At 42.7% G+C, this 14,977-nt stretch overlaps 1 protein-coding gene across 1 annotated transcript; it reads left to right on the top strand.

Annotated features, from left to right (window-relative positions):
* The first annotated feature begins 8,676 nt into the window (after nt 1-8,676).
* LOC149327436 (uncharacterized) lies at nt 8,677-10,218 on the top strand. The gene has a single exon (XM_089564879.1). It carries the CDS (start codon nt 8,677-8,679, stop codon nt 10,216-10,218), a length of 1,542 nt encoding a protein of 513 aa, XP_089421005.1.
* Nucleotides 10,219-14,977: the final 4,759 nt, after the last annotated feature.

Here is a 14,977-nt window from a genome sequence, read left to right as displayed (position 1 = left end):
GCAAGAAATGGCCTTGGGCAGGACATATAATACCAAGGCAAAACAACCGATGTTCGTTATGAGTAACAGACTAGGTTCCAGGAGAGGGCAAGCATAGCAGCGAGTGGACGAAATTAGGTTTGCGGATAGGGTAGCCGCCACTGGCATACGAGAGGCGTTTGTCCTGCAGTGGGTGTAGACGGGCGTATGATGATGGTGATGAGCTTCTGTGGCGTTAATCTCCTATGCATAGGATTGCTCGGCTAAGCCGAGGAGGACAGCAGAAAGGAAAGCGGAGTTGCGCGAGCTGTGTTTTCTAATTTCCTTGCTACTGAGATATTGATTGCGCATGCGCCTTACAACTAAGTTCTGTCCTTGTTAATGCTTTTGTGCACACTGTGTTTTTAGAATGGGGTCTTTGTAAGAAAAATATGGGTATTTAAGCATCATTCTTTCTACCTTTTTACACAGTGACAAATTCAATGCCGTAATTAAAAATCCGCGCGTAAATATCAACATTTCTAATGTTTTCGGGTTGCTTACGAGCCTAGTTTAAAGAATATACACTCTCCTTGTTTCTGCAGAAATGAATGGTTACAAAAAAGCTTGATTTTTTGGAAATTTTTAATTTTTGTGGGCGTCCAGGCCATCGATCACTAATGGCACCTATTGTATTTGCACAGAGCTGAAAACAGAGAAAAACTTGAGCTTAGGCTCTAGAAATGTTAGGAAGGCAAGAAAGCATTCAACATACCTTGCATTGGCCAGAGTAATAAAGAACTTGCTTCCAACATGCATGGATACAAAGCGCTACTCATTTGATATATTTTTATTAAAAGTAGCCAAGTAACCAAAAACCACATGTATACAGGCCGTTTACACGAGGAACATATCTAATACCTTGGCAAATGCTTCCTTGAGGCCGACCGCATATGGACTATTGGCTGTTGTTCCGCAGGAATTTTAGGCGCTCCTAATGGAACAACGGCCTCACTCGCCTTTGACTGCAGAGGAACACGCACTCAGGTGAGACTAAGATTGTTTATATTCTAGAAATATTATTATTCCAACAATGGCAGCATTATACGACTATTTCTTTATGGCGTGCAAGAGAGGAAAGATCATAATATTGGCTGCTTGGGGCCTTTAGGGAGTGAAGAGTTCGGCGGTTCGATCCCGTTCATCAAATTATGTAGGTTTGAAAAAGCGTGCCTACCTAAGAGCAAATGTTATTTTTTTTATTTAGTAAAAACTAAAGTGAATTCAACTTGAAGTTCGGGAATAACATTATCAACCAGTCTAAGACCATTCGCTTTCTAGGTGTTATGTTTCACGAAAACGTTCCCTGGAATGTGCGCATAGATGCTCTTAGAACTAAACTTCTCCCGCTGTTGGTACATTAAACAGGCAGAGATGCTATCTTCCAGTTTCAGTAACGCAACAAATTTACTACGTTCTCTTTCTTTCACGTGTAACATACTGCTCCCTGGTATTGTCAGAGACAACAAAAGGAAACCTTGATTACCTGCCCTCTCAGTAAAATTGCTCAATATGTGCAACTAGAAAAATTCCAAAAATAGAAAAATGCTCGTATACTTCAGCGCCTATTGTATACTAGAGATCAGTAGGCTATTCAAATGCAAGCTATCGCTTGAAATTGCGCGTCAGACCCTTCAAACTTTAAGATTCTATACAAAAACAAACACACTCCATATCTATTTAAGGAAGATAAAGTTTAAGCGCCCCGGACTCGCACCAGCTATGATGATCACAGGTTATGAACGCAAATAACAAATTTTTTAAAACAATATCCAGCCATCTTAGAATTATTATCAACCTACTCCATAATAATTTTTCTATCCTTCAGTAAATCTCCATTTCGCTGAGCCGCGCTATGTGCTTTCCATCTCTGTTTTCCGAGTAGGCCTAACTTCCGTGCAAGGCTAAGAACAAGATGTCAAAATTTTCCGCACCATTGGCTTCATCATTACCTTATAAAATCATTTTACAATGTAGAGCTTTCTTTGGAACGCTACATATTCATTCCTCTATCGCTTGTAGACTACCTCCATTGCTAAAATCTACTCGATTCTCCCCACGTTATACTTTCTGGTGTTGCTCACCTTTTACTTATTGATAGCCTTTTTGAATGGTTTATTCTGCAATTGCTGTTTTCTCTCCCGCCCTGTCGTCCATCTATACCTTGTTTGGTCGCTTGGTGAAACAGATCTGGTTGACGGTATTAGAAACAGGTCTGGTGAGTGACCTTTAATCTACGGCTTGGCGGCTGCAGCGCCAAGAACACGCAATGCATGGCGGACAAGCCTATTTATGGAGGAACAGGAGGCGAGCTCTTATATGCCATAATGTTTGCATACACTCGCTCTATGTCTTGTCTTCGCTCCCGCAACTACCTCGCTGCTTTGCCACACACTTTACCACTCCAGGATGCAAGACTCTGTTCTGACTGCCGACTTCACTGCAGGCCATCTTTGCAGAGATTCACGTGAAATTTTGGAGCGCAGCCCTTAGGCGGTCTTTCCTTCAATCCGCGTCGTAGTCGTCATAGTCGTCGGCGTCGTCGCCGAAGTTCCCGCCGTAACCGGCTGTTTACGTAACAGAGCGAAACGCCAACTGGAAGACAGCTGCAACGAAAAGGTCCGGGATGGTGGCTAGCAGCGTAACACGTCACCTACCAGCGGTGGCAGGCGGAGAGGGAACAGTTGCGCTCAAATTTCTCATTACCCACCACCGTAATCATCTATAAATTTTTTTTTTCAGACCGTTGTGCTCTCGTGGGGCCTAATTTCCTTCTGACACGGTGCATGGTCGATGCTTTAAGGAGAATGTACAATATTAAGTCTGGCGTCATAGTAACGCAACTCAAAGCATACGCCTTTGTTCAGTTTTCTGGGATGCACCTACTTGCAATTTTTTTTTATCCTTGGAATTTTACGTTTGATTTGATTTATACGTCCCAAACCGCCTCAGGCAATGAGGGACTCAGTAGTGCAGGGCTCCGGAAATTTCGACCACCTGGGGTTTTTTAACGTGCACTGACATTGCACAGTACACAGGCCTCTAGAATTGCGCCTCCATTGGAATTCGGCCGCCGCGGCCGGGATCAAACCCGGGCCTTTCGGGCCAGCAGCCGAGCGCCGTAACAACTGAGCAACCGCAGCGAGGAATTTTAGGGGTAGGTCAACTTCCAAATATCTGAAATCCTCAGAATTTGGTGTTTGGCTCTACCCTTTTATTAGTCTATTGGAGGTCACATAGTTTTGATACCGTGAGGACCCTCTAAATCGCATTCCCAGATATGGGGGAATCCTCATACTACTGTTGGTGAAGTGGTGCAGCTGTGACGCAATATGCCACTGCCTCGGAAGTTGGGTCCGTGAAACACCGCCACTGGTGTGTCTTGTAAGGCCTAGACTACCCTTCCCGAGTTCTCGCAAGGTTCATGCGCATCGCCATGGTTGGAAGGTGCCAACTGCATCGAGTTTAATTGTTCGAATTAATGTGACTGCCACATGCCGTGGTGGGGCATGTAGCTCACAACCCGATAGACAGGTGCCCGATCCATGAGCGTGGGGTTGTGTGACGTCGCTTGGTCACGTGACCTCGCTCGACCAATCAATAAAATTCCTGCCACCTGCCATGATAGCCAGTTTGCTAGCAATCCGATGTGCAGGTTGCCACCTTCTACGGTCGGCGAGCTGTGATAACGCCACGAGGCCGCATCACGTTGTTCGACAAAAGAAAAGCCGAAAATTGATTGATGAGATGACAACCGAAAATTTTATCTCATTAAAAAGCGTAATCTGAACTGAATTACATTTATCGTAGAGCGGATAGGATAGCACTGCTTGTTCAGAAGCGGCCCAGATCCCGAAGAAATGGTCGTTTCATATCATTGTCCAAATAGCACGATTTGAATGGGCGTGGTAAGGAGTGTTTTGCAAAAATACTTCCGCACTGTGGGGTTTTTCGACCATGAGAATTGTCCCGTGAACTAAGGGTAGCTTATACAGATCTTATATATTCACAAAAAGGGAATATGTAGAGGGTAGTTTTAGAGTTTAGATGATAATCGTACAATTAATTCGTCTCAAGTTATGGCTTCTTCGCGTCTATTATTGTCAGAATATTGGTTCTGGTCTTATATCTACTGATATATGGGAAAGCCATAGTCACATCTGCTGGATCCTTGCTATTTTGTGTTTTTGTTCAGTTTATCACAGGAGCTTGTGATAGTAATAGTGAGTAAAGATAAAAAAAATCTCTTGCCCACTGTCTCAGAAGCTGATAAATTCTTGAACGTAAGTAGCTGGGGATGAAAAAAAAAATAGCCGCTCTCCTCAAGCACTGACCTTTTCAGCCTTTCAATCCTAATTCCAAGTAATTTTTAAGTGTACGTTGAAGATTTTATACAACTACCTGGTTACCCTTTGGTGTTTCAGTCCAGAATTAATCCATCCTGGTTTTACTGTAAAACTGTTACTCTTGTGGTGCGGGCGAACTACCCTGACAAGACAGAATGCTGGGTAAGGCATATTGTCATCATTCTAACTCCTGGCTTGAAATTAATGCTTTAAACGCTTCTTCATTGCGTGTGTACTACGTTTGCAGGCGTCCCCTAACGGCATTTTAAAAGTCCTGATAAAGAATTAACAAATCTGTTGCTAATTTATGTCTGCTATCTTTAAGTCAGTGTTAACCATATTTAGCTTCTCCAATTTATTCTAGCGTGCGTTAAACAGAGTTTAAGATGTCCAGGCCTGGAGCGTTGCATTGACCTCCGTGAGCATTTAGCTAGAACGGGGACAGTGGTTGTGCTAATCTAGACGTGGGAATATCCTTATAGTGGGCTGTCGGCAGTTTCATCGGATTAATCACTGATTGAACTACTCTGTCTACCATTGATAGTTTCAGTGCTCTCCCATCAGTTAGTGCCAGACATGGTAAGGAACATAGAAAGGTATTTGCTGTATATTAGTCTGTTACAATGAGAATAACAACGGTCAAACGTTATTTTTCCTTTACAATAAAGTTTTTATTCTTCCTTTGGAATTGCATAGGCACAGTGTGCAGTCATTGGTTTTGTCGGGAACAATAAATTTACCTGAATAACAGTCTGCCTAGGATAAGGCAAATGCGTGGCTTCGCTTACATCCCGAGATAGTAAATGTCAGGATATGCTGACCGCAAAAATTTCACGAAAATGTTTTATTCAAGGCTTTAATTAAAATATATTTTATCGAAGATATGAAAAATGTATTTTTTGAGTAGTAGAAACATTTGGATGGTCGCTATTAGTTCATCGATATTAAATCGCGAGCATTACTCCTAAGTCATTGCAGAGCAACAGGAGTAATTTTCTGGATGACGCTACAACCTCGTGAAGGAAAATATGAGCATGATTTTTTTTTCATTCTATAGCTTGAAATGCTCTCTTAATTGAACACTGTACCATGCCAGATGGAAGTTAAGTTGTTGATTGGTCGAGGGAGGTAACGTAACCTAGGAATGTCATCCCAACCTGGCCACCATGGCTAGTGACAAGCTGCCCACCGGGTGCCCCCATGGAGAGAGGTAATGAAATTAATTCACGCCAGTTATTAAGGTGGAAGCTTTTAATACCTCATCGTTGTAAACAGGAGTTGTCGACAGAAATTCATGCTTTTCAATTGGTCGAAATAGTCGTGACGTCAGAGTGCGCAAATTTCATGCGGGGCCAATTGTACTTTGGCTAGTAAGCATGCAACCAACTAAAAGGATGGTATTGTGATGCCCCAAGTAAAATAAATAAACATATAAATAAAGTAAAACCGAGTAGGAAATTTGTCGAGTTGGGGAATCGAACCACTCCGCTATGCCACCTCGGTGGCTTGGAATGAACAAAGGCGCGTCTAGTGAATACAGTGTCTTCGTTCACTCCCATCTCCCTCCCATCCCTTGCGGCGAGGTTCAGGTGTCCATCGAGATATGCGAGACATACATTTCCTATCCTCAGGAAACAATTTACCGACGAGCAAGGGGTAGAGCCGAACGGGCGATGGCGTTCTGTGGACGCCCTGGCAGCGTTCCAAGACTCTGTCGCGTTCCACTCTTCGAGGCGAAACTTAGCATCTTAACCACACATCAGTGACACAAGAAGCAACACCGTGCTTAAAGCTTTCGCCTCACCGCACTCTAGGTAAACAAAGCGCCCCACTTAATGTTTAAGAATACTTTTCACCTGGCCACTATGGAACCGCTCGTAAGCTTTCCCGGAGCTCAGAAAAGGCAACTTGTCTCTCGCATGCAACATGTGTATGGCGCGGGTTCGATCTTGGCCGTGGCGGTCGCCTTTCAGTGGAGGCGAAATTCTAGATGCCCGTGTGCTGTGCGATGTCAGTGCACGCTAGGTGGTTGAAATTTCCGGAGCCCTTCACTGCGGCATCTTTCATAGCCTGAGCTGCTTTGAAACTTTTAATCCCCCAAAACCAAAGCAATCAATAATAAATTATTGCTTTTGGATACCCTGGTTCTTGTGTAGCGTATCCTACTTGCCAGTTTTCTGCCTTGTATATCAGTCGTGTGTTTCGGTAGTTTTTTTTTTAAATGCATTGTAAAATGACTGCGCTATATATGAATGTGACTGAGTGCCAAGACGTCCTCAACACGACGTAACCACAAGTGCACAAATTTGAAAATCTGATTACCGAAAAATTTGGTGGTTTATCCAAACTTCCAATGAAATACCAAAATTTGGAATAAGCTTAACCTGGAAAATCTGTTGAGGTAGATTAGCGGGTAGAATATTGTGGCTTAATATACTGGATTATTAAAAAGCCATATGATGATATAATGAAAGGTACGCTAAAAATAAATAGAGAACATGCTCAGTAAGGCATGTGGACGGGCTAGTTGGTTTTTCATCTTGAAACCTGGGAAAAAAACCCACCTAGGCGCAAATGATTTCACGACAAAAAAAGAGACGAGGAGACAACGGACAGGCGCCAACTTCCAACTATTTATTGCTCGAAAAAAAACACACACATTTATAGTCTCAGGCAACGCCCACATTTACACACCACGTGCCTTATCGCAGCCCTGACTTATCGCCTAGCACGAACATTATTGCTCAGAAAACCGTACTCCGCCGCATACAACCTAACTGAAGTGTGCTGTGTAAATGTGGGCGTTGCCTGAGACTATAAATGTATGTGTTTTTTGAGCAATAAATAGTTAGAAGTTGGCGCCTGTCCGTTGTCTCCTCGTCTCTTTTTGTGTCGTGAAATGATTTGCGCCTAGGTGGGTTTTTTCCCAAGTTTCAAGAGAACATGCGGCGACCCGCATTTGAAAAACGCGAAAGCATTCACGCCTCTTCTGCACTCGTCGCCTCTCTTTGCCTCTCTTTATCATTTTATTTTCGTCTTTCAATTTATCCACTGAATTAGTGTAATTATGTGATGATTTAAATAAATATTCATTTATTTGCTCTGATTACACATTATTTTATCTCAATGAACCATTTTCGGCTCTCAAATTTGCGCCGTGGTTGCTTTCCCATCAACTTACTATATCCCTGTCCTGCCTATTCAACCGTCCAATGGTTTCTACTGATAATTATTTAACTAATAAATCTATGGCAATGCAACTTTTTGTTCGAATAGTTGTCACTCATCAAATACCTATCAATTCATTTCAAACCTTATTTTAACTCACTTGCCTATTTATGCACTATTTTGTCGTCCATGGCTGTTTTTCCGTCCACTCAATATATCGATTCCCACACTAGTCCGACATTTATTCGACATTTCTTTCTCTAATAATTCACTAATCATACTATCGGCACAATATTTTTTGCGCAGCATCCTCAGGTCATTTTTTGATGCTCGTTTGATGCTACCTCTTCTGAGAGCGTCACAAATGCTGCGGACACGTTTTGCTGACACGTTTTGCTGACACGACCCCGCCGACATAGCCTAGAAATGCTTTCGCATTAGTAATGGAAGATGACTTGTGCGTACTCTAAGGTGGCAAACTGAACATCGCAATCAAAAACCTCCGCTGTCGTGGGGTGTCGTTCCTATCTCCATAAAACGCTGTCATTATCTTAAGATTGTGATGTACTAATAAACTGTTCTATAGTCTTCTTTCGAGGTACAAATGTAAATATATATAGGCTTTATTACCTTTTAAGATTAAATAATGTGTGCATAAAAAAGGTAACAGACATAATATACAGCTTTGCCCTGCGTGGGCAAGGCGCCAATATATATAGAATAGCTGTAGTCTCAAGAAATACCTTGGATAGCCGTTATAGCAAGTTGGCTTAGTAGCGGGAACAGGATTTTTTTTCGGTTCCAAACTACTGCAAACTTGACCAATGTGAGACATTTTTGTACAGCTTCGTTTTTCAGCTAAGGAAATTCCACAAACCTAGCTTCAGACAAAGAATGGAAGTTTTTTGAAAGTAAGCTCGAAGCGGCGGAAACTATCAATTGCGTGCTGTGTTTTTGACACTCCTAATGCACCAGGAAAGCGCCTTTACGAAGGAAATGGGGAAGTTTTTTGCATGAGTCAGTAAGCGAACGAAGAATTTTTCCCGAGTAAGCTCGAAGAGTGCTAAATTAGTGAAATTGTTCTATTTAAATACACATTTACGATAGCTAAGCCGAGTTCCCTAGGCGCGGCGGCACTGCAAGCATGCGGTACGATAATCCGCTCGTCTACTTTTTGCAGATATCTGTCACCTTGCTGCTGGTGCCAGCAACCTACGGACCGCAAGACTATACGACACAATCATCGTTAACTCGACTCTTCGATGAATGTGAACACCACGTGCCGACGGCTTTACCAAAGCTGGATTGCCGCGGCATCAACCATGACTACCCATCTCCTGGAACACAGAGCGCAGACTCAGAATTCGGCGCACCCCTGGCGGCAAACCGGACGCGTATAAAAGAACACCACAGGCATCACGGCACCATTGGGCGCGGCGGCACTGCAAGCATGCGGTACGATAATCCGCTCGTCTACTTTTTGCAGATATCTGTCACCTTGCTGCTGGTGCCAGCAACCTACGGACCGCAAGACTATACGACACAATCATCGTTAACTCGACTCTTCGATGAATGTGAACACCACGTGCCGACGGCTTTACCAAAGCTGGATTGCCGCGGCATCAACCATGACTACCCATCTCCTGGAACACAGAGCGCAGACTCAGAATTCGGCGCACCCCTGGCGGCAAACTGGACGCGTATAAAAGAACACCACAGGCATCACGGCACCATTGGGCGCGGCGGCACTGCAAGCATGCGGTACGATAATCCGCTCGTCTACTTTTTGCAGGTGAGCAAAAAATTTGGCAAATGTATTCGTTCAGACGATCCATTCTTGGTAGTGCTGCCGTGCCCAAGGCTGCTGTGTCCTTTGCTGTATGATTTGGCATCTTATGTACGAAAACAACTTCTGTTGGCTGGAGACATCGAGTCAAACCCTGGCCCCGACATGGCCCAAGTGATGAAACAACTTCAAGAAATAGCGACGGACCTCAAAGAAATCAAGGAGAAACGTCTAACTTCCATAGACGAAAAATTAGAAAATCTTGCTATCCTCGATAACAAGATCTCGCGCTGTTTGAACGAGGTGGCCAGCCTGCAGGGGGTGATTTCAGACCTTGAACTGAAACTTGACGATTTAGAAAATCGCTCTAGAAGGAACAATTTGATAGTTTACGGTCTCCCGGAGGATTCTGAAGAGAGCGACGACTCTCTTGACAAATTAGTCAACCAAAAAATCTTTAACAAGCTCCTCAAAATTAAACCTGTAACAATCGAAAGGATACATAGGTTAGGAAAGCCGGGAAAGAAAAAGAACAGACCAATAATAATGAAACTCCTGAACTTCCGGGATAAAGCCCGAGTGCTGAAAAATTGCCACAAACTAAAAGAGAGTGACTTTTCAATTGGCGAAGACCACTCGGTACGGGTACGCGATATCAGGAGAAAACTATGGCAGTGTGCAAAACCAAATAAGGATAGCGGAGACAAAGTAAATTTAGTATACGATAAAATACGCATAAATGGAAAACTTTACCGTTGGGATGACACAACAAACGATAAGGTACTCATTGAAACAGATTCTCAGGTTCCACAGGAGCCTGATTCACCCCCCAATGAAAAAAACGAACAGGCAGATGCACCGGCGTCGCGCACCCGTCGCCAAGCGAACCGTCCCAAATAAGCTTCCTAAACATAAATGCCCGCAGTATTATAAACAAGAGCCGCCGCGGTGGCTCAGCGGTTATGGTGCTCGGCTGCTGACCCAAAAGATGCGGGTTCGATCCCGGCCGCGGCGGCTAGAATTTCTTTGGAGGAGAAATTCTAGAGGCCCGTGTACTGTGCGATGTCAGTGCACGTTAAAGAACCCCAGGTGGTCGAAATTTCCGGAGCCGTCCACTACGGCGTCTCTCATAGCCTTAGTCGCTTTGGGACGTTAAACCCCATAAACCAAACCAAACCATTATAAACAAGACAGACTCACTGGAATCCTTGCTGCTGTGCCTGGAACCCGATTTTGTTGCCGTAACCGAAACGTGGCTATCATGCGATGTCCGGGACGCTGAGATTACGCCACCTACGTATTCTGTCATACGAAAAGATAGAACAACACGTGGTGGCGGAGTGGCTATCTTCATCAAAAATGAAATACCGTACACAGTCTTGCCGGACGTCGAAAACATCGAGGCGTTATTTTGCAAACTAATCTTTGGCTCACGTAGCATTACCGTTGGATGTGTTTACCGCAGCCCTACAGCGGATCGTGACTGTATGCTGTCTCTATATAATTACATGCGTCGCTATGCTTTTGGATCCAGATTAATACTACTCGGCGATTTCAATCTCCCTGACATCAACTGGCAGACGTTAGAGTTTAATTCTCCTTCCTCAGAAATAATCATTGATTTCATGCTCAACTTCAACCTATCACAAGTAGTAAATCAACCCACACGTTCACAGGGACTCGCATCGAACATCCTTGACTTAATATTTCTCAGCGATCATTTTCCTACTGACAAAGCTCAAACTGAAACCCTAGATGGGATATCTGATCACAAATTGGTTTTATGCAATGTCCCCGTCCATGATGCCGTAATCTCGTCTCAAACGCAAATTTTATACCCTGATTTTTGTAACGCAGACGACACCAGTATTCTAGATCATCTGAATTTTGAATTCTCACGTTTCGAAGTTTTATCTTCCAACGCTTCAACAGACATTGAAATGTTATGGCTTAGGTTCAAAACCATTGTATTGCACTGCATTCAATGTTTTGTTCCAACTAAAACAAAGAAATCAAAGAAACAAAATCCATGGATTACGCGAGACATCATTCACGCCAAGAGGAAGGTGAAAAGACTGCGAAAGCAATTGAGGTCAAATCCACAAACCAAAAATCAACTTACAATAGCCATCCAAACAATGAAATCAAAAATCAAAGCAGCCAGAACTAACTACTTCGCAAAAACCCTTCCTAAGCTTTTGGAACGCGCGCCCCGGAAATTCTGGGATTATATAAACCCTAAAAAGAGTGAACCTGAAGGCTCAAGAGAAGTACACCATATTACTGCCACATCCCTAAACAACTACTTTCAATCGATTTTTACTGAAGATAACGGTTTTGCTCCACACCTAAACTACAGCAACGAAAAGCAGCTAGAACCACTCACTGTGACCGAGTCAGGAATACTAAATTTATTACTTGCTTTAGACACAAAGAAAGGACTAGGCCCAGACAACCTGCCGAACTCATTTCTTAAGAGATATGCCGAATGGACAGCCAAATATCTATGCATAATCTTTAACAAATCATTGTCATCCTGTGCTCTTCCGAATGAGTGGAAAATTGCAAAAATCATACCGATACACAAATCCGGAAACAAGGATGATGTCGCAAACTACAGGCCCATCTCACTCACTTCCACGACTTGTAAACTCCTGGAACACATCATCCTAAAACATATAACGACATACCTGGAACGGGAACACATCTTATCACCATTACAGCACGGATTTCGAAGGGGGTTGTCCACAACTACGCAGCTAATTGAATTAGTGCATGATTTATCCGCCAGTATCGATAATCAAAGACAAATAGACCTATTACTATTAGATTTTTCGAAAGCATTTGACCGCGTATCCCATTGTAAACTAATAATGAAGCTGGAATCTGCATTAGGTAATAGCCCCATAGTTACTTGGATCAAAGACTATCTAACAAACAGATCACAATACGTCTCACTTAGCCTGGAAAACTCGAACTTAGTGCCTGTAACATCCGGAGTGCCACAAGGTTGCGTATTAGCCCCTGTCTTGTTCCTCATCTTTATTAATGACTTACCATCAAATATTTGTTCTAACATCAGGCTCTTTGCCGACGATTGCATTATTTACCGCGAGATCAGTTCAGCCGCAGACAATGTAGCTCTGAACGACGACCTTGAAGCAGTAAATAAATGGTGTAACGATTGGCAAATGAACCTAAACGTAAAAAAATCCGCCGCGTTATCAATAACCAGGAAAATACAAAAATCAGCATCTCAGTATGTCATTAATAATATCCTACTCCCCCAAGTTGTGGAACACAAATACCTCGGTGTAATCATATCCCATGACCTTAGATGGAACTCCCATATAACTCACGTTACATCAAAGGCTCTAAAAAGACTCTTCTTCCTGAGAAGGCGCCTGAAACTAGCACCATCAGAGACAAAACTATTAGCCTATAATACCCTTTTAAGGCCAATTCTTGAATACTCTAATACTGTCTGGTTTCCCTCTACTAAACAACATGTAAGTAAACTAGAACAAGTACAAAGGAAGGCAATCAGATTCATTTTTAATAAATATAGCCAAACTGACTCACCAACTGACCTACTCCATTAAGCTGGTATGCTTACCTTGCAGAAGAGAGCCAAACTAGCACGTCTTAGATTCATGCACCAATTGCTCAATAATCAGCTGCATATTGACACTTCCAAATATTTATCCTTTACAGATACCAGGCCCACACGCCATAAGCACTCTCATACTTTAAACGAGTACACTTTCCGGACCGACTGCTTTAAACACTCATTCTTCCCACTAACCATACGCGAATGGAATACCCTTGACCCAACCATCACAAGCTGCTCATCATTAAATACCTTTGTAGCCCTCGTCGAACACCAACTGGGTACGGAATAAATGCTTGACGTACTTTTTCATATGTACCCTCCTTCCAGTCAGGCACAAATCGTGTTCATTGTGTGCGCTTTTCCATATGTTCTTCCGTTGCATTACCTTCCATTTTTGCCTATTATTTTTAAAATATTGATTCATTGGCTTCCAGTGTCTGTTCTGTTCCATGATTACTGTTTTCTGTTCTGTCCATTTGAAAGTTTATACCCCTTTACTTCTATTCTTGAGTTCTTGTTAAACATCTTACCCCCACAACGCTGAGTGTTTACCTTTGTATTATGCTTGTTTGCCTTATTTGTTCTTTAGACTGTTCAACTTATGCCCTTCCTGTTATAATCCCATATGGGATTGACAGTATGTACCAATAAATAAATAAATAAATAAATAAATTGTAGTGAATTACAATGAACGCGCCTGAACTATTATGAATGCGCCTCAGGTTGCCTCGATGGCAGACGAAGAAGTTGACGACGAAGTGTGCCGGCGCGCGGCTCCAGCTCTCTGGCTGTGTAGACTGACTGTGATTTTGCTGCCGTCCGCTCAGCTGTTTGGTGAACTGTATAGCTGAGGTCACTAGTACGCGAACCCCCTTTCAAAATAAATAAAAATAAATGAGAAGCTCCTAAGATCGTTAAAGTTTCTGACCTACTCACCATTATGCAAAATCTTCGGTGTAAAGATTTAATAGCATACTGCCCCCAAGTACACAACATGTCCAATTAGTAGGCACACTGTTAAAGGAATACGCGGCTTCGGTCATAAAAACACACATTTCTAGCTCAATCACATCGCGGACTGTGCCAACAAATGACTTTTAAAAGTAAGTAGAATTGTATAGTTTGGAAATATTATCATTTGCCTTGTAAAGTCGTAGGCATCTATGCCATTTTCCAGAATTATCTCCTAGGAAATGTCGAAAGACTATCATATACGTTCTCATTTTTTTTTGTGTTTTTAAGAAAAACTAGCTACAGCCTGATTGCAGTGTCTCCATCAGTAAGAAGGCAGCTTTATTTCTGTGGGGGTTACAGGTCCGTTTCGGAAAGCTTATTTCTATCACAAACTCCCAAACAAGGAACGTGAGATGCAAAAATAGCCGCTTCGCTTCATCATCATCTTTTATAATTCCCTCAAAGCTCCTTTCAGGGAAATTACATCAGGTTGAAGTAAAAGCAGATCGGTTGAAGGATGGTGGGCAGATTGTACTAGAAAAACTAGCCACCCTCTTTACATAATGCCTTATTCTCGAGCACAGCGAAAGCTTGGAAGAACGCAAACATCCTCTTTATAAGAGAGCAGACGTTAAGGACTTGAAAAATTACACAGAGATCAGTTCACTCTCCATTGCCAACAAACTATTTACAAAGAATTACCTTAAACGTAAATCTATCAAATGACCCGGCAGCGTTTCGAAAAGGTTCCTGCACAATAGGCGCTATTCACACTATCATCAATAGACAAATACGCGGAATATAGCCAACCTCTACGTACATAATCCATACAGGAGAATGCATTGGACTCGGTAGGGACCTAAGCAGTCATTCAGCCACTATGGCATCAAAGTCCACAGGAGCCCTCACTTAAAGTACTGGTAGCTATCTACAACGGCTCTAAACCAGCCATAGTCGTCAATAAATTGAGCAATAAATTCCTTAAAGGAAAGTTGTCAGGGAGGGAGACACGATATTACCAAAGCTATTCACCGCTTGTATAAAAGAGGTATTGAGAGGCTTGGTTTGGGAGCAGATGGAGATAAGAGTTGA

Source organism: Amblyomma mixtum, chromosome 10 (genome assembly GCF_055824585.1).
Source record: "Amblyomma mixtum isolate Tamu chromosome 10, ASM5582458v1, whole genome shotgun sequence".
Classification (NCBI taxonomy): Eukaryota; Metazoa; Arthropoda; class Arachnida; order Ixodida; family Ixodidae; genus Amblyomma; species Amblyomma mixtum.
This window is presented reverse-complemented; position numbering and strand designations above follow the sequence as displayed.